The sequence below is a fragment of the Grus americana genome, chromosome 3, assembly GCF_028858705.1.
Source record: "Grus americana isolate bGruAme1 chromosome 3, bGruAme1.mat, whole genome shotgun sequence".
NCBI lineage: Eukaryota > Metazoa > Chordata > Aves > Gruiformes > Gruidae > Grus > Grus americana.
The window spans coordinates 112,910,332-112,937,406 of NC_072854.1; the positions used below are offsets into that span (position 1 = coordinate 112,910,332).

Consider the following 27,075-nt stretch of genomic DNA (forward strand, 5'->3'; position numbering starts at 1 on the left):
TGTTGGATTTAAAGGGGCTGCGCCGCTGAGGGGGTGGGCGGTGCCGGGTTCCGTTCGCTGTCCCGCCCTGTTCTCGCCGCCGCACCGGGACTGCGATCTCGACTGCGTCGCGGCGGCCATCGAGATCTCTCGCCGAGCAGGTTGGACGGGCGGGGGTGCCGGGTGGGGCCGTGGCGCCCGGGGCTTGGTTGTTCCCCCGGCCGCCGCGGTCAGGCGAGGCGGCCGGTCTCCTAGCCCTCAGCACGGGTCCGGGTAGCTCCCGCACGGCTGCGGGGGGGCACGGCCTCGGCCCGGCAGATAGCGGGGGGGGGAGGAAGCGCCGCGGGGCCCAGGCGGCGCTGGCCGGAGCTGCGTGGCCTCCCCGGGGCGGCACCTCGCCGTGAGCAGCGGGAACGGAACGGGGCCCCCACAGGGCAGTCCCCGTCGCGGGGCCGGGCCCGGGGCCGGCGTGGCTTGGGAGCCGCTGCGTGCCTTGGCTGCTGGGGGAGCGGGGGCGAGGGGCAGCGCCTGGCCCGGGACCGTCGTGCCCGGAGCCGGCGGGCCGCGGTAACGCTGTCTGTCGGGGCGCGCTCCCGCCGCCGGCGAGATCGGCGATAAGAGCGCGGGCTCTGTGGACTTTGGAGCCGGCGGGACCTAGCCTCGTCCGGCACCGGGGCCAGCCCCGGGGGCCTCGCCGGCTCCTGCCCTCCTCGGGCGGCACCGGGTCCCTCCCTGCAGGCAGGGCCGGCTGCCTGTGCTCCTGCCCGCCGTGCAGGGACGGCTGGCAGAGGCCGGGAGCCCCCGAGGGATGCATATGTTTATGACAACGGTGGCCCAGCCTGCAGTCCCAGTCATGGCTGTTTCCAGGGTGCTGTGGACACAGACTGTGGGATTCACTGCTCTATAATTAGGCTGTGTCTTCACTGCCGGGAATGGCTTTCAGTGTAAGATAAATAATATGTATTTGTGCTCCTGCTATGTAACTTGAGTGAATTTTTTTTTTTAACTGTGCTGTAGCTATGTGTACTTTAGCCAGTCAGGTTTGCCCTCCAGAGCTAGGGAAGGGAGAGTAGTAAGATGCTTTAGTGAATAAATGTGTGTTTGTGAGATGACGCAAGAGAGAGCCCGTGTGTTAGCATGGCTGGGTTGCCTCCTGGGACACCTGAAGCCCTTCCCTCTCTGGGGGAACCTGTTGGGGAGGGACAGGAATCCCAATGAAGCACTGGCTCAGGCAGATGTAGGTAGTTGGGGACGGCATGCCTCCAGAGGCTCACAAAACACTGCAGAGAGTGCTGTGAAGATTGTGCGTTACCATGGATGGGATGGTCGTAGTGACAATCCATTGGCTACGTTGGATGCTGTGGCATTTGTTCTCTCTCTGCCTAAAGCATCTAGAGACTGAAAGAACGCTTCCAGGTGGTGCCTAGCCCAGCTCTGCACTGCGCAGTGCTGACACAGACTCCCAGCAATCTTGTCCTGTATCTGGCCATTCCTGCAGGCACAGTGATAGTGATCATACAGCTGGTGGGTTCTCTGCAGCTCCACCTGCTTGGCTTTAGGGGCTGGGATTGGGTCAGCAGTGGGGACACAGGTGAGGGTGATACCAAACAGGATGTAAAACCTTTCACCCCAAGATTGAGTGTAGGATGGAGCAGATCTAGCTGGGTGTAGGGTGGGGGTGATTTTGGCCGTCTGAGCAGGAGCCTGATGGTGGGGTAGAGCCCCTTGGAGCGTGCGGCAGCTTGGGGGCTGTGAACTGCTCCTCGGTGCTCCCATCGGTCCCTGAGGAGGGAGCCTTAGGCTTGGCGTGCATGGTGTTTTCTGTGCTCCCAGGAGAGCATCCAACCATCCTGTTTCTGGAGCCTGGCTGCATCTCCTCCCCTCCCCCTGCTGCAGTGTGGTTGGCTGCCGAGTGCCTGGTGCCTGCGCTTCTGCTAGAACCGGAGGCAGCGCAGCAGACGCTGTGGGAGCTGTGCATCGCCACGGCCTGTGTTCTCTGCGGTGCTGGGGCTTCCAGGAGTGCCGACGCTGGACAAGCTGTTGCAGGCAGCCAGGTACCGCTCCTCTGTGGTGCGGGGTGGGGGAGAATTCCCATCCGGTGACTGAGATGGGCAGGGTGCCCAGCCGTCCTGTAACAAAGGACTACTTTGAAGTGCAATTTCTGGCAGAGCTGATGAAAACTTTTTTCTCCTTGGGAAGCTTACAGTTAGCCAGGTGGGTACAGAATTTCTCTGTGGTGATACTGAGGAAGGATGAAGAGGGTTTCTCTGGCTTGCTTGTCCCAAGAATATGCAGCGGGCGTGCTTCCTGCTGCCAAACAAAGCCCGAGAAACAATGATGGAGGCAGCTCCTAGCACGCAGCAATGGCTCTCAAACTTTCAGAGCCTTGTTTCCCCCCAGACCTTCCTCCTGTTAATAAATTGCTTACTAAGCTGTTCCAAAGTGGAGGTGCATGCTACCAAAGGGGGTGGGGGGGGCAATTGCTGGTAAGTTTCTGGGAGGGAGAGGGTGCGGCTGTGAGGAGGTGTCTGAAGAAGGGCTGGGGGATGGTGTTGCAGCAGAATGCTCTGGTCAGGCAGCCGGGAGAAATTTGCACAATGGTGGGAGGCAGCGGCACGTTACCAGCAACTGCAGGCTTCCTTGTGTTTTGCATAGCTGGCATCTGGCACTCTCTTGCGGCTCCGTGCTAGGGTCTCCTTTAGTGTCCTTGGTCTCCTGTCTCCCATGCCACCTTGGAGAGATGGAAAGCACCTGCCCCCGCCTCTGCGTGAGGGGAAGGAGGGTGGTGTTCAGCACACAGGGTCAAAGATCTGGCCAGCTCAGACACAGGGTAAATAAACATGGCTGAGCTCTGCTGCAGTTGGCAGAAGGAGCAGGAAGCGCCTGTTCTCTCATCTGCTGTTTTGGAGGAACGTCCAGGTAGGAACAGCAGCATTAACCCCAAATACCAAAATGGCTCTCAGGGCACAAGGGACACGTGGCAAGATTTTGACCTTGGTAGAGTTGCTGGATAAAGGCTTGATTTGCTAGGAAAGAGCCACGTAGCTCCTCAAAGAACTCCAGCTGGTCAGGGAAGCCAGGGGTAGAACAAATCCTTTGCTTATTATGCAGGCAGAGCTTTGTCTCTGTGAATTTGGCTGCCTTGTTATGGTTTACAAGACTGGTTTGCTTCTGGAAATAATAGCTCAGTCTTGCAGCCTGCAGTCAGCTGGTCTTTGCAGCCGCCCCAGGTACACTGTGGAGGGAGTGTGGGCACTCCAGAGCCCTTCAGGGTACACAGAGTGGATCAGGGCACTTGCTGGTCCCAGCTGCGTTCTGGCTGTCTTCCGTGCTTCTGAGGCACATCCAATGCATAGTCCTCACATTAGACAGATGCCTGCAGAGGCACTGGCTCCTTGGAATTATTTTGCTTGCTTTAATATTATTTCATGCAGTCAGGGCAAGGTAATGGCTCTCGCTCTGTCTTTTATAGAGCAAGACTCCCAATCAGATTCTGAAGCTAGGAAGAGATGCTTGTCCTGGCTTCATTCCAGCTGCTTAGCTCTTGTCTCCGCTAGCCTGGAAACAGGTTTTAATGGTGTTCTGCTGTAGTCCCTTGCATAGCAGATGCAGAACGGATTTGGTGAGCTGCTGCAGACATGAGCAAGAGTTTAAAAACAAGGTCTTATCAGCTGATCTGGAGGTGCTAGCACAAGCTTGCTGGTGCGGGTGGTGAAGACTGCTGTTCTGGGTCCAATGGCCTGCTGAAAGGTGCACGTTTCCCTGGCCAGCTGGGGTTGTAAACAGCATGAACTGCAATAAGGAGCAAAATGGCTTTCTGCTAATGGCATGCGTCAGTGCTGTTTTGGGGTAAGGGTTTTTTTGGTGGTGGTGGTTGGTTGGTTTGTTGGGTTTTTAACCCTTATTGCCTCTAATGCGTCTGTTCTTTGATTGCTAATGAATGAAAGGAATAAGACCTTTCTGGTCTTGAAAGGAACGAGTGATCTGATACAAAGCCATCCAGACCATCTTCTTTGTCTCTTTCAGAGCACGTGTGCTTATTGGAATTGGATCGTGCTTTGGTAACACAGGAGTTGCTTGCTCTGGTCAATCAGAACAAACCCTGGTAGCTTTTGACTTGCCACTTCCAACTGTGGGCTGGAAAGCAGGAGGAGGGTGGGAAGCTCCCCGGTCCTTTCTGTAGTGATGTGAACCTGAGTCACCATAGCCAAGTTCCTGTAAAGCCAGCTTACCACCACCTTGCTCTAAGTTTCAGGAAGGTTATGCTACAGTGTTTCTGTTAGAAATTGTAGGTGGTGAAGAGCTGAAGCTTCTGGGGCAGAGAGGAGTGTTTAGTGCTGAAGGGAAAGAGCATGAAGGGAGTCTCCTGTCTCCTTGCAGGAGAGCCCTTCCACTTGAGCTGCAAATCTAGTTCCTTAGTCCTAGTTAAAAGCCCCTGGGGCTCTTGCAGCATGCTGGTTAGCACAGACTTTCCCAACACAGGCCTTCTGGTATCTAGAAAAAAAACCCTGGAGCTTCACACTCAGCTAGAGCTGGCATGTGTCAGCTGCTGCTGAAAGAAGCAATCCTGACCTTGATCCCTGTTCAGGGGATACAGAGGGCTGGTCTGTTTCCAACAGCACAGTGAACTTGTACTGGGTTACACATGACTCTAAAGCTGGGGGAAGCTGGTTGGGTGAAGCCTTTCTGGACTTGGAGATTGGCTTTAAAACTGTGCCTGGATGCTAAGGAGAGTCCAAAAAATGATGCTAAGGAGGGTTCTGGTTTTCAGGCATGGGAGAACGTGGCTGAGATAGCTCCTTGCCTCCACTTCCACGTCTCTTGCTGGAGGTGGATTGCATTGCCTCTCTCCCTCTGGGACCCTGCTGGAAGGAGGCATGTGCTGCATTCCCCTCCTCCAAGCCTAGGCTAGGGTCAGTTTCTAGTGCTGTGGTGCCTGGCCCCTTTGTCCTGAAGTGGTGTTCGGCAAAGGCAAATGTAATAAGGAGTTCATCTAAGGAATTCAGATGAGCTTTTTTTTTTTCCCCTCTCCCATGTGAGGATAGTTAAGGCATGGAACAAGGGTCTGAAGAGCTTGTGGGATCTCCATTTGTGGAGATACTCAACCCTTGACAAGACACAGATACCTGATTAGATACCTGCTTTGAGTTTGAGATGGACCAGAGACCTCTAAGAGACCTCTGTGCATCCCTTCCAAGTGATACAACAGCCAGACTCTTTTTTATTACAGCAGAAGTTGCAACATGACAGTCTCTCTATGGTACTTGAAGTCATCTATGTGTTAGTTGGTCTCTCTAGACTGTCTGCAGTGCAAGAAAGGTCCAGGCTGGAGGCTGGGGTTGGGAAAGAACTTTGGGCAGAAGATGGGGCTCTAGGTGCCCCCTTTTTTGGCAGCAGGGTGGAGAAACTCGTGACCCAGAGTTGGTGGCAGAGGACCTCATGCATGTCAGGGTTTGAGTGACATCTTTTGCCTTTGGGATTGCACCTCAGAGATGTGCTGGGTGTGAACTCCAAGGGTGCTCACCCCTGACTGATTTCCTCTTTGTGTGCTCTTAGTGGCTTTAAGGGAGCATGAGATATACCAGGCATTTCTGGCAGTGGTAACAAGCATTACAAAGCACTGTTCCTGCTCTGTACCTCCTGTGAACCTCAGCAGGCACGTACCCCAGGATGGAGCCATATCCTGCAATTATTCCACCAGTTCTTACTTTCAGGAGTCCAGCATTTGCCCTCTAATTTCTGGCTCTTATTCACGTTGCAGTTCTTAATGTTACCCTGAAGCTGACTGTGCACCCATCTGTCCCTTCATTTGCAAAGCATCTCTCTCTTGCCTTTGTTTCTAAAGCCTTAACATGTGTGTGTGCAGCTGCTCTTAGCTGTGAAGTTCTTGGGCACCATGCAGAGCTGATTATATTTCTTGTTTTACCCGTATTGGAATGGCTCTGGAAATGCTGACTGTGGGATGTGCAGCTCAGCAGCACCAGTTCATCCCTTTTCCATGGCCCTGTTGTAGGTGGCCTGGGGTGGTGACCCTGAGCACAGAGGTTCTTCTGGCAGTGGCATGGCAGTGTGCAAGTTTCCTGGCAGCGTCAATATGTTCTGGCTGTGCAGTGGAAGACTCAGAGGTTCTGCACAGCTGACTGTAGTCTCTGCTTTCTGACATGATGGTATCAAAATAAGGAGAAAACTTGTGCTCATGACGCAGCCTCTGCAATGTGGAACCTTGGCACTCTATTCGCTTTTTACTGCTTTTTTTTTTTTGATGTCCAAGGTATTAGGTCTAGGTTTTGTTGCAGTATCCCTTAGGAATGAAGACTCAGCTGTATATTGGTGATCTCGCTTCTAGCTTCATTGGAGGTTAACCAGTCTTTCCAGGGGCCCTTTATTCTGTTGTTTAACAGTAATGAGCTGGCAGAGGTCCAAAGGAGAGGGGGGGAAAAAAAAAAAACCACAAAACCCCAAAACCCTCCCTGCCTTTATCGTTTTGCTTCCCAAATATGTAACCTTGCTGTTTCTCCAGGTAGCAAAAGTATGTCTCATAACCTGATACTTGGATAATTATAATGAAAATAAGACTTTAAGCCCTGTGTTTCTATTTCTCAATGCTACCACTGCTGTCTATCTCCCAAATGCGATCACTCACTCTTGCTATGGGTCGGACTTATTCTTTTCCACAGGAAGATTTTTTTTTTTTTTTTACAGAACCCAGTTGTTTTTCTGCAAATACCATATCCTTAGGTCACCTTCTCCTACAGAAGAGTTTGCTGCTAAAAATCTGTGCCCAATTCTGTACAAAAAGTGCTGGCAGGCCATCTGCAGTTTGAAGGAAGCTGCAATTATTGTCTTGACAGTATCACTTGTGCAAGTTGTGACCGTACCCTGCATCTCACATATACTTGGTCCAGGGACATGCGAGGAGACAGTGAAGTGAACTGAATTTGTTGAGGCATGTGTAGACCTGAAGTCTCTGTCCTATTGTAGTTGACTCCTGATTTCCCTGGTGCTTATTTTTTTTTGCTCTCTCTAGCATTAGGCATCACAGTCTAAGCTTTAAGATTCACTTGGACCCATTTAGTCTGGCATCCTTGTTTCTATTGTGGCAGCTATTGCGGGTTTCATATACAAGCAGTGAAGCTTCCAGCTCTTTCCTCTTAAAGGTCTTGCATGTAGGAGCAGTTTTCAGAGGCAGAAAAGTGGGCTGCTGAAATTGCTGATGCTCAGTGATTTCCCAGTTATGCACTTGAATACAGGAGGAAGGTTTCTGCCTGGCAGGATGTGCTAGCTGGTGGATTCCCAGCTGATTGCTGCAACTACCAGAAAGCTTAGTGCACGCATGTTCCTTTCCTGTCTTCCTGCAGCACTCCTCCAAATGGGAGCAGGGGAGGGGAAGTGTGATGGGTGTTGCTGGAAAGCCAGGCTGTTCTAGCAGCTCACTGAACAGGGAAGACATGCCAACTAGAGCAGAAATGCGCTGGTGGAGACCTGGGCCGTGACACCTGCAGAACCATGAGGAATGCAGCAGGATAAACTCCACCTCCCAAGGAACTCATTGGAAAAGCATTCATTCTTATTCCAGTCTGAACCTCCCCCTGCCAAAGGCAGATGATGATGTCTCCCCTCCTCTCTGCAGGAACCTCGGAGTGTGTTTTCTGCCTGGATAAAGGACACTCAGTGCCCTTTACTGAATGTGTGGGAGTAGGAAGAGTGCTTATACAGCAGCCTCAGCCTGCACGACCTTGGCGTCGGTTGCCATAGAGCGTGTTTCCTCTCTGGAGGGCTGGGCACTGAGTCTAGACCTGCCAGCACTGGGGAGAGCTAAAAATAAGGCTCTGTAGGGTAGAATTGTCACTTTGGAGGGATAATAAGCCATTTCCTACCAGTGTGTGTTGGGGTTTTTTTGCTGTACAAAAAGTAGCAGCATTTAAGTGACTTCTCTGCAGTTGTCTCTTTGTTTTCTTGTTGGTACTTGAAAGTGAACAGCCCACGTGTTGTTCTCAGGTTTTGCACCTTGTGTCCAGCCTGGACAATCCCCTGTCCACCCTTGAACACTGGAAGCATGTTGGTACCAAGCAGACCTGTGCTTCTAGGATGTCATCCTAAGGAAGAAAAAACAGGGTTCTGTAGAGGTCTTTACACAGCCAGGGAGAGAAGAGGAGCCTGTATTGGTATGTCTTGAGGATCTGAGGATGTAGTTGCATGGTAGGATGAGACTGATGTGCTGTGGGTCAGGACATTTTGATTATTTTCCCTTCTTGGACAGTTTGAAATCTTTACAGTTCTGAAAAACAAGTTGATCATGGGGAGTATGAAAGGCTCAAAGTTTTTATTCTGCTGGAAGGCCTAAAGAAAGGATGTTGCTGGAGTAGAGGCACTGGTGTTTTAACACACAGCTCAGCAATTTCTCAGTTGAGTAGTTCTGTGCACAGTGGAATTAATGAGACTGATTTTCTATGGATCTGGGTCTTGTCTTACTGTGTTATATAGCAAGGTGCAAGCGGTGGTGACTTTTTATCATGATTTGTAATGTTCCTTTTCCCACTGTGTTTGTATTGTACTTCTTAGAGATGGCAGCAAGATCTCTGTATGGACATAAGTAATGCTTCCATAAAAACTGTCAGCATTTCACAGCTGACCCAGTACACAGAGGGACAGATGAAGAGGCACTTGTGCTGTACAGCTGTGTGAGCCTTAGGGCAGAGGTCTAGTTTTGTTGTATGCTGGTTATAAGGCTGTTCCTGGGCATCTCCTTGTATCTCAAGCATTGCCTATGCTCCAGAGGACTCCCACTTTCCCGACTTCCCTGTTTCTGAGTCTGGGGCTGTGTTTCCTTGTGAGCTGAAACCAGTGATGGGGCTGTTTTGCCCTTTAACGGTTGTTACCTTGGCTTCTGTGGAAGCAGGTAAGTACCTATGGAGCCTTCCTGGGAGGCTGCCTGGATCCATTCTGGAGCAGGACAGCAGTGCTTTGCCAGATGTGGCAGCACTAGCATCCCTGGGCTGCCAACCCCTTCCTCTGGAGCTGGGAATCATTGCACATTTCCTGAATTGTGCTCACCTACAGAAGTCTGCCTTAGACAGGACTTCCCTTGTTGCTTTAGCACTCAATCACTCCCCCAGATGTATTATAAAGGTGGGAAAACAAATACCCAGGGCAATTATGGACCAGAATGCTTAGCTGCCAGTTTCTGGAGAATCAGTTTGGAAGACAGAATATAAATGACAGCCAACTTTCAACAGACCTATGTCCTCTGTCTTGATCTTAGCGAGGTTTTTCATGCCATTTTTATCATATGGTCTTCTCTAAAGCAAACTAGGAAATGTCACAGTCCAGATCAGACTCTTCAGTGTAAAATGCACGATGCACAGGGTAACTGCACGTGGCACATGGCAGATACTTCACTGTATCCTTCGCTTTTGGGTATGACTCAGGGTTGGTGCTGATGCTGGATCATGAAGTGAATGTGAGGTCAGCATTGTAACTCAGGCAGGAGGACTCGGCTCTTGCTCAAAGGTATGAACAGGAACCCAGTCTTCAAGAGACATGAAGTGTTTCTGCCCTGCTCAGGTTCAGTAAGGTCTCTTCTGTGTTGAGAGTTTACTGCCCTTCCTGAGGGATGGATGTGCATCACTGGAACAAAAAACAGAGAGGAGCTGAGAGGAGAGCTCAGGCCTATAAACAACTCAAGGCACTTCTGGAATAGTGAGGCTAAAGAGGAAGAAATGAGTGGATATATAATGAGATGTGCCTACATATAGCAACTGCCCCAGCATGGTTCACCATCCTCACTTTCAGTGCTGCAATGAAGAAACTGGACCCCTCTATTGCTTGGGTCCCACTCCTCGGCAGGGAATGCAGTAGCTAAGTTGGGGGATCACCCTGAGCCCCATCCCCCCGCAGAGCGTACAGCTGGGCAGGAGAGGAGCCCTGCCAAGAAGAGGAGCTCTGCTCTCTGTTCCTGTACCTGGGGCAGCATTTCTGCTCGCTCAGTAAACCAGGCACAAGGCTTCTGCAGAACAAAGAGCTCAAACCATGCAGAGGTGGGTCCCGCAGGAGGACAAAAAGAAATCCATTGGCAGCTCTTCCCCTATCTCCTCCTGCGGAGTGCCTGGACAGTTTGTGAGCTTCCTGCCAGCAGCGCCCTGGCTGTTCGGGATGCAGTGCCTCCTGTCAGCTCTGGGTGGGTGGCAAGGAGGTGCTGCTGGGCAGCTGGCTGCCTTCAGCTCTGCAGTAGGTTGGCCTTGGGGTGACCCATAGCAAGGTGGGTGGTGGCTTTCCTGCGGTTGCTGAGTAATGTGAAGAGGCTGCTGGGGTGGCCAAGGGAGGGCCTAAGGAGGGATGGCTGAGAGAGGGTTAGACGAGTGAGTCGTGGAATAGCCAGGGTATTGTCAACCTGCTATAAGGGGTCTTGCATGCTTCTTACGTGTCTCACCCTCTGGCCTGGTGTGTTTCCCTAACTGCTGGATTTTCTACGCAGGGATGTTGCAGCCACACTAACGTGGGTTGTAGGACTTGGTATCCCTGTGCAAAGGCAGTAGCTTGGTACTCCCCTGTTGTATATCTGGGGGGAACAGGACAGGGGAGGAGTACAGCGTCCTTATGCCATCCTGAGGAGTCCTTGGGCTGGCAGCAGGGGGAATGAAGCTGAAAAAGCTGTTAGTGTTTCAAGCTGACACCCACACAAGGGTTATGCTAGTGTAACTGTAGCAGTTGGTGTATATAAGGTTTCCCACACAGGCTGATTCAATTCATGCTGGCAGTGTTACGTCCCTTGTCGCCACAATGTCTATTCTGCGCTGGGGCTGGGATTGTCAGGGAATTTTTTGTTTGGTCCAGTAAGGCCACTGATGCCTCCTTGTCTGAGAGATTGTCTTCCAGGAGATTTTCCATTGAGAAAGCAGAAAGCTTTGAGCTGGCATCCCTCTACTTTCTATTAACTTTCTTCTGCAGTCTGAAGAGGTGTTGAGCTCTCACAGCCTCCTTGCATCAGTGGTCTGTGGGCAGGAGGTGTATGCACTGCAACCCCAGCTGCCAACCACAAATCTCTGTTCTTAAATGGAAGCTAAATCAGCTTTCCTTGCTGCTGGGAGTGTGGGGGTGTTAGAGGTCAGCACCGATTCTAGGCTTTTTGACTGCTGTCCACGTGTGCCACCTGCACCGGTTGCCAGCACTCCATGCCACAAAACTGGAGACACGTGCCCTGGCAGCTGCCTGCTGCCAAAGGGAGAGGGGAAGACGAAGGGGAAGGGCTTAGTGCGGGCAACCAGTTGAACACTGTCTATGGCTGCTTGAAGGAGGCTGTGACACTTGTGTCTGGTTGTGGCTCTGAAATAGCACTGAGGCACTCAGGTTTTCTCTCTCCCTCTCTCTGTAGGGCTGCAGGAGCAGGACTATGTCCACCATGGTGTATCCAAGGGAGGAGAAGCTGGACAAGCTGAGTCAAGAGGAGATAATTTCCAACACCAAGCTAGTGATGCAAGGACTGGAGGCTCTCAAGAATGAACACAACTCCATCCTGCACAGCTTGCTGGAGACCATCAAGTGCCTGAAGAAAGATGAGGAAGCCAATCTCGTGCATGAGAAATCCAACCTGCTCCGCAAGTCAGTGGAGATGATTGAGCTGGGACTCGGAGAAGCTCAGGTGAGAGTGGTGGGTGCTCCCCTAGGTGTTACCCAGGATGAACAGGGAAAGGCAGGCATGTGGCCATTTTCCATAAGCTGGAGTGGCGGCAAGGGGCTGAGTGTAGAAGGCCAGTGTGACCCTGAGGGTGGGCCCTAAGCATGCATGTGAGGGAGATATAAGATTGTGGCAGTTACTGACTGGGACTCTTGACAAGGTGATGATGGCATTGTCCAACCATCTGAATGCTGTGGAGTCAGAGAAGCAGAAGCTGCGTGCTCAGGTGCGGAGACTGTGCCAGGAGAACCAGTGGCTGCGTGATGAGCTTGCCAACACCCAGCAGAAGCTGCAGCGCAGTGAACAAACCGTGGCTCAACTGGAGGAGGAGAAGAAACACCTTGAGTTCATGAACCAGTTGAAGAAGTATGATGAGGATGTCTCACCTTCGGTATGCGCTTGTCCTGTCGAGCAGCCACCTTTGGGGGTGGGGCAGGTTGGACCAGCCAGATTGCCTAGGTGTGATAGCGTTGCCCTGGATTTTGCCCCTTCCCAGCTACCGTGCACAGCAATGCCTGTAACTAAAGGGAGTCTGTATGGGGCAGGGTCTCTGGAAGAACATGGGGTAGCATGCCAGGATATGCTGGGGAAACTTGGCTTTATTAGTTTTGTTGGACGAGGGGAAGATGTGGCAGAGACAACAGGGGAAGCTGAGGGTATTAGTAGGCTGCAGCAGGCAGGAGAGATTGGTAGCTGACTCAGCCCAGGCTGCTGCTGTCTCCTCTGAGAACCAATGGCATTGTGATTCCCATCCTCGCAGGAGGAGAAGGAGGGTGACTCCGCCAAGGACTCTCTGGATGATCTGTTCCCAAATGAGGAGGAGGAGCATGGTCCTGGATGTAAGTGTTTGGTCATGCATGGTTGCTGGCTGTCTCCGAGTGTGTTGTGCCAACTGTGCCCCTGTTTATTCCTCTGTGCCTGCAGTGCCCCACCAGCACAGCAGCGCAGTGGCAGCTGCCCAGCAGGGAGGATATGAGATTCCTGCACGCTTGCGCACCCTCCACAACCTTGTCATCCAGTACGCCTCACAGGGACGCTATGAGGTGGCTGTGCCGCTCTGCAAGCAGGCGCTGGAGGACCTGGAGAAGACATCAGGCCACGATCACCCTGATGTGGCCACCATGCTCAACATCCTGGCGCTAGTGTACAGGTGAGCATGGTGGGGAGGGCAGGACAGAACTGGGCCAGGAGAGCTTTTTCCCCTCTCCTGTTTACTAGGGCAGTATGTTCTGGTGACAGGGAGCTCCCCCAGCTTCAGAAAGGTTTTGGCGCAGATGAGGTATCTGAACCACCAAACTCCCTGATATAACTAGGGATTGGCTAAGGTAGGGAGGGATGGAGGAATGAAAGTTCTGTGGGGCTGGATCTGTGTGGAAGGAGGACTGTTGTTAGCAATTCTGCTTGCCATGGGCTGCGGCATCCAAATCCTGAATAACTGGTTGCCTTTGCACTGCAGAGATCAGAATAAATACAAAGAGGCAGCACACCTCTTGAATGATGCTCTTTCCATCCGTGAGAAGACTCTGGGCAAAGACCACCCAGCGGTGAGTGTCTCCCTTGTCTTGCAGTCATTTCCCTTGACCTGTGGGTGCCGCTGGGGCTAGAATGATGCCCTTATGGTGTGTCTGCAGCCAGACTACTGAGGACAGCAGTGTGCTCTGTGATGTGAGGGATGCTGTTCAGGTGGTGTGGGACTATTTTACTGCTTCAATATTTCCTGCTGTCTTGTTCAGTATGGCCTGTCAGGAGTTGGCTTCTCCTGGATCCTGTGATGTAGGTAGAGTAGCCTTGAGCCTCTGGACCTCCTTCTCTTCAGAAGCAGCTGTACTGCAGGCATGAAGGAAATGGGACAGCCACTGTTACTGCTGCTTGCACTCCTTGTTTGGTCCCACTGGATTCTGCTTTGTTTCACAGAGAGGCTTATGTCTCTGCAGGTGGCAGCAACTTTGAACAACCTGGCCGTTCTCTATGGCAAGAGAGGGAAGTACAAAGAAGCAGAGCCACTGTGTAAGCGAGCACTGGAAATCCGTGAGAAGGTACTAGTCTCCCATGCTCTCCTTCCTTCCAGCTCTCCCTGAGGGTTTTTCCCCGTTACCTCACTGCACCTCAGAGGTGCAGGACCTACCTAGTCTCTTTAGCTGGTGATTCTGCCACCACCTTTCCTGCCTCTCTACTGTTTGCAGCCTTGAAGAGGCCTGCTTAGGAGGTGGAAGCTGGGATTTCTCCTCTTTACCTCCCTAGTCCTTGGATTCTGTCTTGCATAGGCATGTCCTGGAGGGACTACAGTGTCTGCTAACTCCAGGAGCTCACTGCAGTCTTGAAATGTTGACTCTTTGTGGCTTCTCTTCTTTTCTTTATCCAGGTCCTAGGCAAAGACCACCCTGATGTGGCCAAGCAGCTGAACAATCTAGCCCTGCTGTGCCAGAACCAGGGCAAATATGATGAGGTGGAGTACTATTACTGCCGGGCCCTGGAGATCTATGAGAGCTGCCTGGGCCCTGATGACCCCAACGTGGCCAAGACCAAGAACAACCTGGTGAGACCTTGGGGAAGGGCCATGTGCGGATGGGGAGTGGTGCCATGGGAAAAGTGAGCGTTGCCTGGTGCTTGAAAAAGCAGAGATATAGCTGCAAGAGGGGGGCAGAGTTAATCTGTGTTGCCCAGTGGGGCTGGAGCTTTTTTCTTCATTGCAGGCCTCCTGTTACCTGAAGCAAGGCAAATACAAAGATGCAGAGGTGCTATATAAGGAGATCCTTACCCGTGCTCACGTGAAGGAGTTTGGCTCTGTCGATGGTTTGTACAGCAGAAGCGGTTGGGGCTGGGGAAGGGTGACCAGTTTGGTGTCCTGGCTCTCAGCCTGGGCTTGGCTGATTCTGGTACCCTCCCCGGCAGAGGGATGGGATGCCTTGCAGGGCTTTGGGCAGCCCTTGAGACACTGCCATTCCAGTGTGTTATGTTGCTCCACCTCTTCTCTCAGAAGGAGTCTTGGAGAGCTCTAGCTGTCAGTCTTTACTGGGTTGGGAATAGTCGTGGCTAAAAGGAGGAATAGCAAGTGGCACAATCATTCCTAGGCATAGGCTGAAGTTTCTCCTGTATACCTGACACAGGTGTTTCCCTGTGGGAGGACTTGCTCCTCCCTTCCCCTGTCCTGTCCTTGCAATGTTGGTTGCCTTTCTTGGGGCTCGGGACCAGGGGGATCTGGAAGCCTTGTCACTTCCCTCTGGTGAGCTGCTGGGCTGTGCAGGAGGCAGAGCCCCAGTGGAAGTGACAGGGCAAGAGGGGTGAGGTGGTGAGTGGAGCTGTCTCGCATTCTTCCCCACACAGATGAACACAAGCCAATCTGGATGCACGCAGAGGAGAGAGAGGAGATGAGCAAGGTGAGTCTGAGCTGGTGGTGCTGTCTGTTGATAGCAGCAAGAGCCCTGGGAGGGGAAGGAGATCCAGGGGTTTCAATCCTGTCTTACCACAGCCAGACCCTCCTTTCTGCAGTCTGAACTGCTGCCGTGGTCACTGATGAAGGCCAGGAGGGATCTGGAGAGTGGGGGGAGAGCATGGCTGCTCCTTGGGGCAGCAGGGAGGGAAGGTGCATCAGAGAACTCAATGCTTTTTCCTGGGGCAGGGGCATGCATGCTCTCTCTCTTTGCTTTAGTGATCCCTCTGAGATGATGGAAGATGGCGGATGGCAGAGGGTTGTGCTGCAGGGCCCTGGCGCTCTGTTCCAAAGAGCTGCTGGTACCCAGAGTACAACCTGCTTCTGAAGCAGCCCTAAGGCTGCCTGGGGGAAAAATGGAGGTCAAGAAGAACCTGCTGACATCACTTTGCTTAGGAAATGGAGCCAAACCTCCTGAAAAAGATCTCTGCACAGGGCAGGCCCTAGCTGTTCTATGTCCTAGCTGGCCTCTGGAAGAGGGTAGACATGGATTGTGCTTGCCCTGGAATAGGCTGAGAGGCAAAGAAGCTGTTGCTCCTGTTGCCCAGGCCCTGCTTTGTGCTCAGCTGGTAAATGCAATCCTGTCTCTGCTTTTCCCAAGCCTAAGACCTCACCTGCTTTTTGGCAGGTGGGTGAAGCAGCAGAATGAACGGCTGTGGTCTAGTCCTCTAGCTGCAGTGAGAGTAGACACTGTCTCTCCTTTTCCTTTGCCCTCAGACCACACCCCATCTGTATGTGGGCTGAGACAGCAGGTTGGCAGGCTTGGCTTAGCAACTTATCAATCCCATCCTATGAGTCCTAAGAACAGGGCACTAGCAGCTGTCTCCCACCAGCATGCTATGTCTGTTGCTGCCCTATGAAGGTTCTGCTGCAAAGAAATTACACTTGCTGCAGCACCATCCTGTGCAGGAGAAATCAGAGTTGGAGCAGAGACCAAGCTCCTCTTGCCCCCTCTGAGACTGAGACACATCTGATGTTATCTTTGGAAAATTAAGAGGTCAAAAGTAGATAGTTGTAGCGTGGGGCTGTGCTCCAGATAACTCAAGCTTTTGATACAGGGCAAGGAAACAGGTTCAGGGACCTACAGCTGGAGTGAGATTTGTTTTTACAGCCTGGGGCAAGAGCTAAGCATCTTTACCTGCCCCTGGGGCTCCTATCCCTAAGGCAGCTGTGCCCATGGCATGGCATGGTTGGCATGGCCTTCCTGGCCAGGTGGTGGTAACTACAGACCTGCTTGTACTGCTGGCCCAGGGGCTGGGGCTGCTGCGTTCTGCTTTGTGCTGTGTTTACACATCTATTAAAAAGCATCAAACCCCACTTGCAGAGCTTCACTTCTTTTTTTCCCCTCACCCCTCCTTCCCTCTGCTCTCGGTAGCAGCAGGGGGAGGCCAGCTTGTGCTAGCAGCAGGGCCTTGGGCACAGCTGGCAGCCTTGGCCTGCAAGGTTCTTTCTGCCCCAGGGGATTTGACACCTTTCCCTTGGGTTTAGCCACCCTTTTAGTGCTGCCTCTACGCAAGCTTCAGAGGTGTATTGAATCCTGAGCTCTCCTGTCCCTGGGGCCTGCCCAGACTGTGCAGGTCTCTAGTGCAAGAAAACCCACATGTGCCTATGGCTCGGGGAGACTCCAGCATGTGGGGTAAAGATCTGAGAGGTGCTGTGAGACTGAGTAAGAAAAATGGTCCCTGTAAGGACAGTTACTTCTGGGCTGGAGCCCTTGCCAGATGGAAACTCCTGCTGTGGAGCAGTGGCCCCCTGCACCTGCTTGGTGAGAGCAGCCCTGCTGTGCTCAGGGCTGAGCTGGGTGCTTCCTGCCCAGCCCATGCATCCTGTGGGTGCAGAGCGAGGGGCATGGCACACCCCCAAGTGCTTGCCATGCACGAGGGTGCACAGTGTGTGAACAGGCAGCCCTGCTCCTGCAGCAGTGGTGATTCCTGCCTGCAGGTGCCATGGTGCCTACTGACCCAGGGCAATGCTGGCTAGCAGCTAGTGCCCTGCAGACTGGGTTGTCCTGGCCCTAGATCTTTCTCATTAAGTGCCAAGCTCTGCCCCCTCTCTTGTTGCTCTGGCCAGCAGCCTCTTTGCTTCTGGCTGTGGCAGGGCCAGCCAGCCAACTTTGGGATGCAAAGGCTGGGCATGGAGAGGAGACAGCTAGATGGGCTGAGCTGCTGTTGGGGCAGGCCGTGACCTTGCAGGCAGAAGGCTTGGGTGTGGCTGGCCGATTCCTTTGCTAGCCATGGCTGAGGGCTTTAGTGCCCATGCTGCCTGGCATGCCTGTGGGGTTTTTGTTGGTTGGGGTTTTTTGTCTCCCTTTTGCATGCTGGGAGGTGGGGTGTCATGTCCTCCAGAGCACCATGAGGATGGGCTGTGTTGTCCCTGCTGCCTTTGGTACCACAGAAGGGGCAAGGAGATGGGGTTTTGCGCCTTCCTGGGGTAGGGACATCACTTCTACTTGTGGCCTAAAACTGTTGCAGCAAATGGGCTTTCAGTCCAGGAACCTGCTGGGCTTCATCACTGCATTTGCACGTTGTTTTTCCAAAGGCTGAGCTGGTGCCTGACCCTGGCACCCAGTGGGAGAACACAGGCCAGAGAATAGCAGTAGGCATGGGGCTAACAGCTCTCATCTCTCCTCACCCTGTAGAGCAAGCACAGAGACAGTGCTCCCTATGCTGAGTATGGCGGTTGGTACAAGGCCTGTAAGGTTAGCAGGTAAGAGGTGGTTCATGGGCAGCTGTGGGCTCTGGAGGGGTTGGCCCCAGGACTCCTGCTCATCTTCCATATATTATTACAGCCCGACTGTGAACACCACTCTGAGGAACCTGGGTGCACTGTATCGACGCCAGGGCAAGCTAGAGGCAGCTGAGACCTTGGAGGAGTGTGCAGTTCGCTCTCGGCGGCAGGTAACCCCAGAGGGACCCTGGTGGAGGGGGCATTGTGGGGCTTGGGGTGGCAGGTCATGGCACAGCATTTGGCGTGGGGTGTGTTGAGGGACTCTCCTGGGCTGTGTAGCCTCTGATATCCTTGGTTTACATACCCACAACACCGGGGCACCTTGGTGGTTGGGGTTGCATTTCTGCAGGGTTATGCATGTGTGCACGTGTGTAGGGTTATGCATGTGGGGTAGAAGGTGTGGCTCTGAGTGCAGCCATACTGCAGCCAGGTTAGGTCAGGTTACTTGACTTTGTCAGCTACTGAGGTGACCTGCACTCACTGGAATGTTTTCTTCACCCTAGGGATTTCTTAAGAATACCTCTCACCCCAGACTCCTCTCAATCCTTAAATAATAAAGCAGGAGCTGTAAGCAGGTAGCACAAAGACTGAAGGACAGCAGAAACCTTCACACTGAAATGTGAAGGAAAAAAACCCTGTCAGTTTTGGGGTAGCAAGGCCTTGTCCCTCAGGGTAGTTTGTGGCTTGGTGGGGGGCTCACTGAGCTGGGAACCCAAACAGGGACTGCTGAGTGCAGGATGGCATTTGGCTCCATCCTTGTGCTGGAGAGTTTTGGCCCTGATAGGGTAATGGCTAAGAGATGGGATGAGACCAAGCACAGTGATGGCACAGCAGATAGCTAGAGGGAAGGAACACAGAAGGGCAAAACGTGGTGCTTCCTTATCCCTTTGTACTTGCAGGGCATTGACCCAATCAACCAGACAAAGGTGGTGGAGATCCTGAAGGAGGGCGATGGCACAGAGAGACGTCGGAGCCTTGGGGGCAGCGTCAAGTACGAGAATGCCACAGACGGTAGCGAGGAAGTGAGTATGGGCGTGGAATGGAGCGGGGTAAGTACAAGACACCATCAAGAATGGCCTCAGCCGGCTGCCAGAGGGAAGGGACAGCCTGTGTCCCTGCGTGGCCTGTCGTGGCATCCTTGTCTGCCTCCATTTGTTCCCTGCACACTTCCTCCCTCTCTTTCTTGGCATGAGCCAGCCAGCCCACAAAGGTGCGTGTCTGGACCTGGCTTCTGGTGTACAGGCCAGATTATCCCCAACGGAGGGCTCCTGCTTCCAGGGGGCTGCCAGGCCCTTGCAATGCACAGCATGAGCTGGTCCTGGTCTGCCCTTAATCTTAGCCTTGCAGTCTTATTAACATCTCTCCCTGCTGCTCCCCTCTTGAGGCCTTGGCTGAGAGCATCGGCCCTATCTCAGGCCCACACAGCCTCTGTGAGCAACTTGGCTGTGTGTCCTGCACTGTGCCACAGGTGATGCTGAGCCTGGGGAGGGTTGTGTGCGTGTGTATGTGCCTGTGACTGAGTGACTGCAGGGCACGGAAATAGTCTGCAGGCAGCGTCTTTGCTGTCCCCCTCTCCTGGTCTCATGCCCTCCGTGGGCTCTGGCCAAGAAGAGGTGGTAAAAGGCAAGTCTTCGCGGGATGCCAGGCCGGGCTGACCAGTGGTGACAAAAGAGGCTGGTGTTAGCTGAGGCATAGACAGGGTGACCTGAGCCTGACTAGTCTTGCTCTGAGACCGAGGGGCATTTTGGTCACTAGTGCTGAGTTTGGAGGAAGGTAGTGGTCCAGGTCTGGGACAGGTGCCTTTTGCCTCCTGTAAGGAGGATGATGGAGAAGAGGTGGCAAGTGGGTATGGTGCTGGTGGGTGCTTGGCTCGAGGGCTGCTAGAGCTGTTAACGCTTACCATTCCTCCTGCAAACTCGTTGGCAGCATAGTGTAGCTGGGTACCCAGGAGTTGTGGCCTGGCACAGGTGACACACTGAGCGCACAGGTGACACACTGAGCGCACAGTTCTTCGCTCCCCCTTCACATCTGCTGTCACTAATTCTTCCCTACCTGGCTCTGCTCCATCCCCACCTGCATGAGCTCCTTCCCTTCCTCCTTCCTCTTCCCTATTGCCATGGCAGCCCCTCAATGCCCAAGCCTGAAGCCCGCTGGCTCTCTTGATTGTGGATTGTACCCAGGAGGTGGCTGGAGGGGACACGGGGAGCAGAGCTTTGAGGAGACCAGGCAGCTCTGCCAGATGCAGGGCTGTCCTCTGTCCCAGCTCTTGGCATCAGGAATGAAGAGGGTGCCTGGCAAGGCACCAACCCTGGGCCCTTGCGCTCCCTATTAGTAGAGGGGGTAGACAAGCACAGAGGGAGGGATGCAGGTTTGGATTAGGATCACCTGGTCCCTCTCCTGGCTGATGTGTCTCTGCAGTTTCTCTTGGCTCTGGTTGGTGTTGGGTGATTGCTTTGCACTGGTGATGGTCTGGGAGACCTTCCTGACAGTCTCTGAGTTGATCATCCCAAGACAAGCAAGCAATGCCACCCTCTCCCCCAGCCTGACCCAGCCAAGGGGGGTAGTCCCTGCTCATATGACCCTTCCCTAGGGGGCTTGGCAGGGCTTCCCTGGCCCAGCCAGCTGTAGATAGAGAGTTTGAGGGCTAGCCCAGCACCCTGGGGGATGTGGCTGCTGCCACGTGATGCTTGGTGCCTTTTCCAGCCTGCTGTGCACATAGCCAGCCTCCTCTCCCCAGCAAGCAGCCCTGCAGTGGGCTGCAGCTCCCCCAAAAAGAGGGCTGAGGCAGCTCCCACTGCTCTTCTCTGTCACAGCCAGTTTTCTCTGTGCTGGTCTAGAGACCTAAGATGTGCTGCCTCAGGGCAGTCTCTGCTGCCATCCCTTAGCTGTCAGCTGCTGCAGGCAGGGCCATGGGAGCCCCCAAGGTGCCAGCAACCTCTGTGCCCTGCTGCCGAGGGCAGCTCTGGAAGCAGCCTAGGGCCTGGACCAGCTTCTTGCTGCCCAGGTAATTGGGCTGGGAGAGCCAGGGTCTGGTCTGTGAGAGCAGGGATGGCACCAGCTCAGTGGCACTGAGGCCTTGGAAGGCACCCTGTGGGTGCGTGAGGCCCAGGAGCAGGGAGCCCTCAGAGCAGGCGGCCCAGGCTGTTCCTCCCTGAGCTTAGCTGTTCCTGCCAGCCTGCTAGAGCATGCTGGCAAAGATGTGAGCCCACTGTTTCAGCCTCACAAGGCTCCCTCCCTGCTCAGACATGGCCCATTGTCTCTGCATGCAGCCTGGGCCCTGCCCCACCTGCTCCCAGGGTGACCTACAACCTCATGGCCTTGTAAATTGTGTCTTTCTCCTCTCTGTGCACTAGGCTTAAATGCCTCCCGAGACTCCCTCTTTCCCCTCCACCGCAATCACCTGGATGTTTGTGTTGTATCTTCCGACTTTTCCTCCACACCATCCCTCCTTCCTCGGCAAGAACTCCACGCCAGTCCCCCAACCCTCCTGGTGCATGAGGGCACCGCGACGCCTGCAGAGGAGTGCCTGGCCACGTGGCCCAGCTCCAGTCCCATGGCCAGCAAGAGCAGGAAGAATCTGCGAGGAGCTGCTCGCTCCCCCCAGGCCAGGGCGACGGGCCACTGTCCCCTTGCGTGCCCCCACCCCCAGCCTGCCCTTGTACATCCCTGGAGACCAGGCCTGCGGGGGATTGTCTTCACTCCAGGCATGCCGACTCCACGTCATTAGACATCCTCAACCCTCCTAGCTTGTTCCCTCCATCTCTGCGGAGGCCAGGACAGAGGCATGAAGATGGGGGGCTGTTTTGGAACAGAGAGGCCTGGCCTTGGCAGGGCTGTCATGTGCCCAGTTGCTTTCTTCCCTGTAGGCTTGGCTGATGTTAGTGCCCTGTAGCAAACCTGCGCTGGCCACTGGTGAGCTGGGCTGTCCCTGCAGCACAGAGCAGTCCCTGTCTTGCTATCCTCCCCCCCACTGAGCTCTGCAACCCAGGGGCAGCATGTGGGCCTCTCTGCAGGGGTACAGGAATGTAGGGTGGCCCATAGCTACTGTACATCTAAGATGTGGTGAGGGGGTGACAGCCAAGGGCCATGCATGGAATAGGGACCTGCCAGGACAAGCAGTTTGGTTGCAACCTCCTGACCTGATGCTGTAGCCAAGTTCCTCACCTGATGGCAATAAGGGGTGCATCAGCTCCCCATTGCTGCAGGGTCCCCAGGTGTGGCTGCTGAGAGAGGGAGAGGTGGGGGTGAAGTTGTTTGCTGTTTCTTGGAGGCAGAGGAAGGGTAGGAGGAAAGCAAGGGGACAGGCCCTGGGCCATTAGAAGTGGCTGAGCTGGGGAATGGGCTGGTTGGGAGAAAAAGAAGGTGCAAAGAAGGATGCGAGGAAAGGAAGAGCTGGGGCTTGGGGTACTCTGAACATGTGGGGGCAGATGGGATGGTTGGAGGGAGGCTTCCACAGGAGGAGAAGGGTCCAGGTTGCTCATAGGGGAGGGCAATTCTTGAACACAGGACCTAGCTTGCCAGATGTGGTCCCTGGGGGTGTGGCTCGCTGTCTGGCTGTCCCTAGCCAAGTGGGTGGGAAATCTGTAACCCTGTCACTGCTAGAGAGACAGTGCTGACCCTGGGTGTGTGTGTGGGTGGCTCAGTGCCACTGATGGGGCTCCAGGCCTGTGCAGGGTCTGGTGCTGTCAGTCACTGCTGGGAAAGGGGATGTTTCCCAAGGCCAGACCACCACTGCCTTGAGGGTCACACCCTTGGATGCATGTCCTCATCCCACCTGCTAACAGAAGTGAACCTCCTTGGCCCTCTTACCTGGGAAGAAAGCTGGGGAGGCTGCAGCCAGCAGGACAGAGCCCAGAGGCCAGCGCAGGACCCTCCCTTATTTATTTAGCTGGATAGTTTCTCTCATGCTAGTCATCTGGCAGGTTGTGATACTAAACGTGCTTGTGTCTATCTGGGCCTGGCTTTCCCATGGTGGTGCAGAGGCCTTAGGGCACGTGCATGCTGCTCCCCTGGGAGCTTGTGCTTGCTGAAAGGAGGTTTGTCCTCAGGATCATAGAGTGTGGAGCCCAGGGCTGAGTGCTCTAGGGCTGTGCCATCCCTGCCTCTGTCTCCCAGTGCTGCTCCTGGTGAGTGGTGAGTCCCCAGTTGCAGGGTGCATTCAGGCCTCAGTGCCACCTGCCCCTGTGCTTTGCCACATCCTGGACCTGGTGCTGTAACAACCGTACCTCTGATTAAAGGTAGACAGACCCGAACTGCTGCCCTGTGCTTCTTTCCATGCTCTGGAGGCCAGCGTCGGTCAGCCCTGGGGTGGTGGGTGCAAATGCTGCTGAAGCAGGTGTGGGGGTGCTTGGTGTCTGTGCGTGTGCAGGGGGATGTGCTACCCCCAGGGCATCTCTCCTAGGCTGAGCATTGGAGATGAGGGACCCAACTCCACTGTGCCTCTCCCTAACCTCCAAACTGGGGTTGCTACTAATCTCATCTCTGTAGCCATGTGTGGCAGGGCTGTCCTGGGGTGTCTGAGCTTGGGCCTTCCTCAACATGTGTTTCCATTCCCCATTGTGTCCCCCAGTGCTGAGCTCCATGTGCTGCCAAATCCTGCCCAAGTCCTCTGCCTCCATGCAGCAGGCAGGGTGGGAGCACGCGGTGGTAGAGCTGCTTCTTTTTCTGAGTGCTCTCATACTGGTGGGTGCAATAGGGTGGGAGCTCTGCAGTAAACCAAACCCCATAAATGTTCTGGGTTAAAAATAACCCTGCAGAAAAGGGAGTGGGGAGAGAAAGAAGGCTATTTTTAACCCAGCATGCAGCAGCATTTGGTTCTGGTGTTGGTCTGCAGTCACCCTGCATTGCTGCAGCTGGGGAAATGTGGCTCCATCCTCCAGCCCTGACCCCAGAGCATACTTCCTGGTTGGATCCTGCTGCCCTTGTACCATGGTCCTGCTCCCCTACCCCAGCTGTGTTCCCTTCTCCACCCCTGGCTTGTGTGCCCTGGCAAAAGGAACAGTGCCTGGCATGCCAGTACCCTACAGGGAGGGTGGTGACTTGGTGCAAGTCTGGTGGGGAGGCAAAAGACACCCCACCACCACTACCCCTGTCTTTTAGTGCCTCATGCTGACAGCCAGCTCCTTTAAAACCTGCCTGGAATGCCTGGTGCAGGAGTTGAATTGTTTGCCTTGCTAATACTTTTGGTGCTCTCTGCATTGCTGGTGAGTAGGTCCTTTGCAGCAACAGCACGTGTCTCCCAGTTTGGAAACCCTTCATCCTGATGAGAAAGTAAAGCGGTTCAATGGATTTGGTTTATCCAAGAAGGGATGAGATGAAAGATTTGCTGGTAGGACAAGTCCTGTTCAGCTGTTGGAGAGAGGTCTAGGGCTAGATCAGCTTTGGGTACCTAGAGTGGGGAAGCGTTGGAAAAGCCTTCCCCAGGGTCACAACCCATAGAGATCAGCATAAGGGGGTGACTGGCCTAAGGCAAAGACCTTGCTTACCTGCAGAGCAGCATGGACAGTCCTGGGGCAATTGCTGCTGCCAGCCTGGGCCACAGGGCATTTTGTTCATTTGGCATGGTACAAAGGGGCTCTCACACATGCTTGTATGGAGCAAAGGCCTCTTGCAATCACCTTATCTCTGTTTCTTCTGCCCTGATGTGCCGGGACCATTGGGATTAGAAGCAGGGAGGACTGCTGTTATCAAGCCATCAGAGCAAAAGTAACTCCACATCAGCAGTGGTGCCACAACCTTGTGTAACGAGTGTGCCTGGTCACAGGGAAAGAGCTTGATGCCATGATGGCACAGTGGCATGAGGTGGTGTCATGCTGGCAGCCTGTGCCTTGCATCCATGTGGAGCTAAATGCGGGAGATGGCTAGAGCCTGTCAAGGGCTGAGAGTGCCTTTCTGAGTACTAAGAATTTTTGAGAGCATGTGGGAGGAAACAGGCTGGTAAACCAGATTTAGGGCTGGGTTTGATCTTTGGAAAAAGCAGGCAACCATAAAGAAACCCCTGAAAGGTGCCACCCTGGGGCAGCTAGTGGAGCTGGGTGCAGCTAAATTGGGGGGGGGGGGGGGGGGGGGGGAGTGGTGTCTGCTTGGCAGCACGGTGCTGGTGCAGCCAAATGAATGCATCTTAGAGCTGCCTGAATTGCTCAGCAAGCTCAAAGCTAATTTTGTCTTGGGGGCGTTAGAGGTGGGACAAGATTGTGTGTGTGTGGATTGGTCTTGTCTGACATGAGTGAGCCTGCTGGACCAAGATATGCACTGGGACAAGTGCTGGATGGAGAGGAGGAATAGCAATGGCATGGTGAGGAAGGGTAATGGGAGGGAGAGGATAGTCTCCAGCCAGCATCAAATGAGGAGGGAGTCCTTGAAATGAATGTCCCAGCAGCATGTCCTGGCTTGATAAAAGTACCCCCAGGCTTGGGGCTTCCATCAGGTCTTGGTGCTTCCCTGGCCACTGGGATCTCCTTGGTAGCTGCTGCCTGAGCTGTCACAGGTGATGGAGCTATGCCGTGTTTGAGCAGAGCTGTGGGGATGCCGGTGCCATTTGTGCTAGTGGCCTGGTGCAGGTCAGCAGTCTGGGTGTTGGGCTTCTGCTGGGCAGGAAGGAGGATCAGTCTGGATGAATCAGGCCATGGTGGGGGTCTCTGACTCCATGGTCATCATGTCTCGTGGAGACCCAGGGTGAGGGGGAGCCATGCGGTAAGCCTGCTCTAGGACAGGGCTAAATCCTCAGTGCAAGCAAGCAAGAGGGTGTTTGGAGCCAAGCTCAGTCCTGGCCACTCATCTGCAGCATGCCAGAGCCTGACAGGTGCCACTCAGCAGTCGCCCTGGCTTGTGTCTCTGTGTCCAGGATGGCAGTGGCACCCTCCAGCGCAGCAGCTCCCTGGGGAAAATCCGGGATGTGATACGGAGGAGCAGTGAGATGTTGGTCAAGAAACTGCAGGGCAATGGTCCCCTGGAGCCCAGGAACACCAGGTAGGGGCCAGGGTTGGGAGGGCCAGGCTGGGCGCAGGCACCCTGCCACCTTGAGGGTTGGGGCCTGGCCAGGCACAAGAAGATCACACCTGCTCTCCTCTGCTTTCTTGTAGCATGAAACGAGCTGCATCATTAAATTACCTGCACAAGTCTAGCGATGCTTCATTTGAGGTAAGCACTGGGCAGGCAGCAGGGCTGGTGCAGGAATGGGTGCTGGAGTGGGGGCTGTGTTGGTGCAGCTGGCTACAGGGGCTGTGGCCGGCAACATGGGCGGTGAGGTACCTGAGACCCCACCGGAGATGTTCATCTACGCAGATATACTCTGCTGCTGTGTAGGCTGGAGCTACTCTGCCTTCCGAGGGGTGGCCTGGGCGGATGCCCCCATTGCAGCCCCACTTTGGAGATCATAGCTCCAAAAGTGAAGGTGTTGCTTCCAAGTAACCACCTTGGCAAACCCTCCAGCCACAGAATGGGTGCATGGAGAGCAGAGGTGGCACCTGATGGGGCTGGTAACAGCCCTGGGGGAGTCCTGGCTTGCAAGGCAAGGGGTGCAGGAGGTGGGCTGGCAGCTTTGGGGCGTGGGTGTGGTTTGCAGGTACTGGTCCTTACGGGCAATGTATTTTCCAGGGCACCCAAGGTCTCCGTGCAGAGAGTAGAGGCCTCAGTGCCAGCAGCATGGACCTGTCCTCCCACAGCTCCCTGCTCTCCTCCAATTGACCCGTGTGCAGGTGCCCCCAGTATCTGGCTGCTCTGCTGCCGGCGCACCCCAGCTTTGCGCTGCTCAGGGCAGCACCCGTCGCCCTCCCCACCTCAACTGCTCTGTTTTCCCCTTCACCGGCTCTTGTGCCACTTGTCTGCCTGTCCAGCCCGGGGCCCCAGGGAGGCCATAAGCACCGGGAGGCCCTAGCTAGTTTGGGAATTGCAGCCCACACGCATGCTCCTCTGCTGCACGCCCAGGGCCGGCAGCTTCGGTGGCAGCACGCTCGGCACCAGTCGCACACGCTAGCCAGGTAGAAACGCTAGTCCGGTGGGAGTGAGGCAGCCTCGTACGCGCGCGGGGGGGGGGGGCGGGCGGGCGGGCGGGCGGCACCCCCGGCCAGGGCAGCGGTGGGTGTACCCTGGGCCGCACCCGGCCCTGCCCGGCCGCATGCCCCAGCTGTGACGAGGGGAGAGGAGGAGGAGGACGCTAGGAGGCATGGGCGGGGGGCGGCCGTGCGTGGGTTCACCCCCGTTGGTTGATTGCTGTACCGTATTTTATTAAATAAAATCGACCCCAGAAGCGACCGTGGCTCAGCAC

The 27,075-nt window shown here is 54.5% G+C and overlaps 1 protein-coding gene across 11 annotated transcripts; it reads left to right on the top strand.

Moving 5' to 3' along the window:
• KLC4 (kinesin light chain 4) lies at positions 1-27,059 on the top strand. Of its 11 annotated transcripts, none has more exons than XM_054820326.1 (17): positions 9-140; positions 1,813-2,033; positions 11,351-11,617; positions 11,814-12,044; positions 12,414-12,492; positions 12,578-12,803; positions 13,110-13,197; positions 13,588-13,689; positions 14,016-14,189; positions 14,347-14,446; positions 14,978-15,030; positions 17,722-17,789; positions 17,872-17,980; positions 18,710-18,859; positions 25,654-25,778; positions 25,892-25,949; positions 26,406-27,059. In XM_054820326.1, the coding sequence occupies exons 3-17, from the start codon at positions 11,369-11,371 to the stop codon at positions 26,493-26,495; spliced, it is 1,902 nt and encodes a 633-aa protein (XP_054676301.1). In that variant the 5' UTR covers positions 9-140; positions 1,813-2,033; positions 11,351-11,368; the 3' UTR covers positions 26,496-27,059. The 11 variants fall into 11 exon arrangements, with proteins under 11 accessions (XP_054676303.1, XP_054676305.1, XP_054676298.1 ...); XM_054820329.1 differs by having other exon boundaries at positions 18,710-18,832; XM_054820328.1 differs by lacking the exon at positions 1,813-2,033 and having other exon boundaries at positions 1-140.
• The last annotated feature ends 16 nt before the right edge of the window (positions 27,060-27,075 follow it).

Coding starts and splice junctions, on each gene's coding strand:
- KLC4 (XM_054820323.1), top strand. CDS start 11,369: ATGTCCACCATGGTGTATCCAAGGGAGGAGAAGCTGGACAAGCTGAGT. Junction 12,493..12,577: donor GGAGGAGCATGGTCCTGGAT/GTAAGTGTTTGG, acceptor CTGTGCCTGCAG/TGCCCCACCAGCACAGCAGC. Junction 25,779..25,891: donor CTGGAGCCCAGGAACACCAG/GTAGGGGCCAGG, acceptor GCTTTCTTGTAG/CATGAAACGAGCTGCATCAT.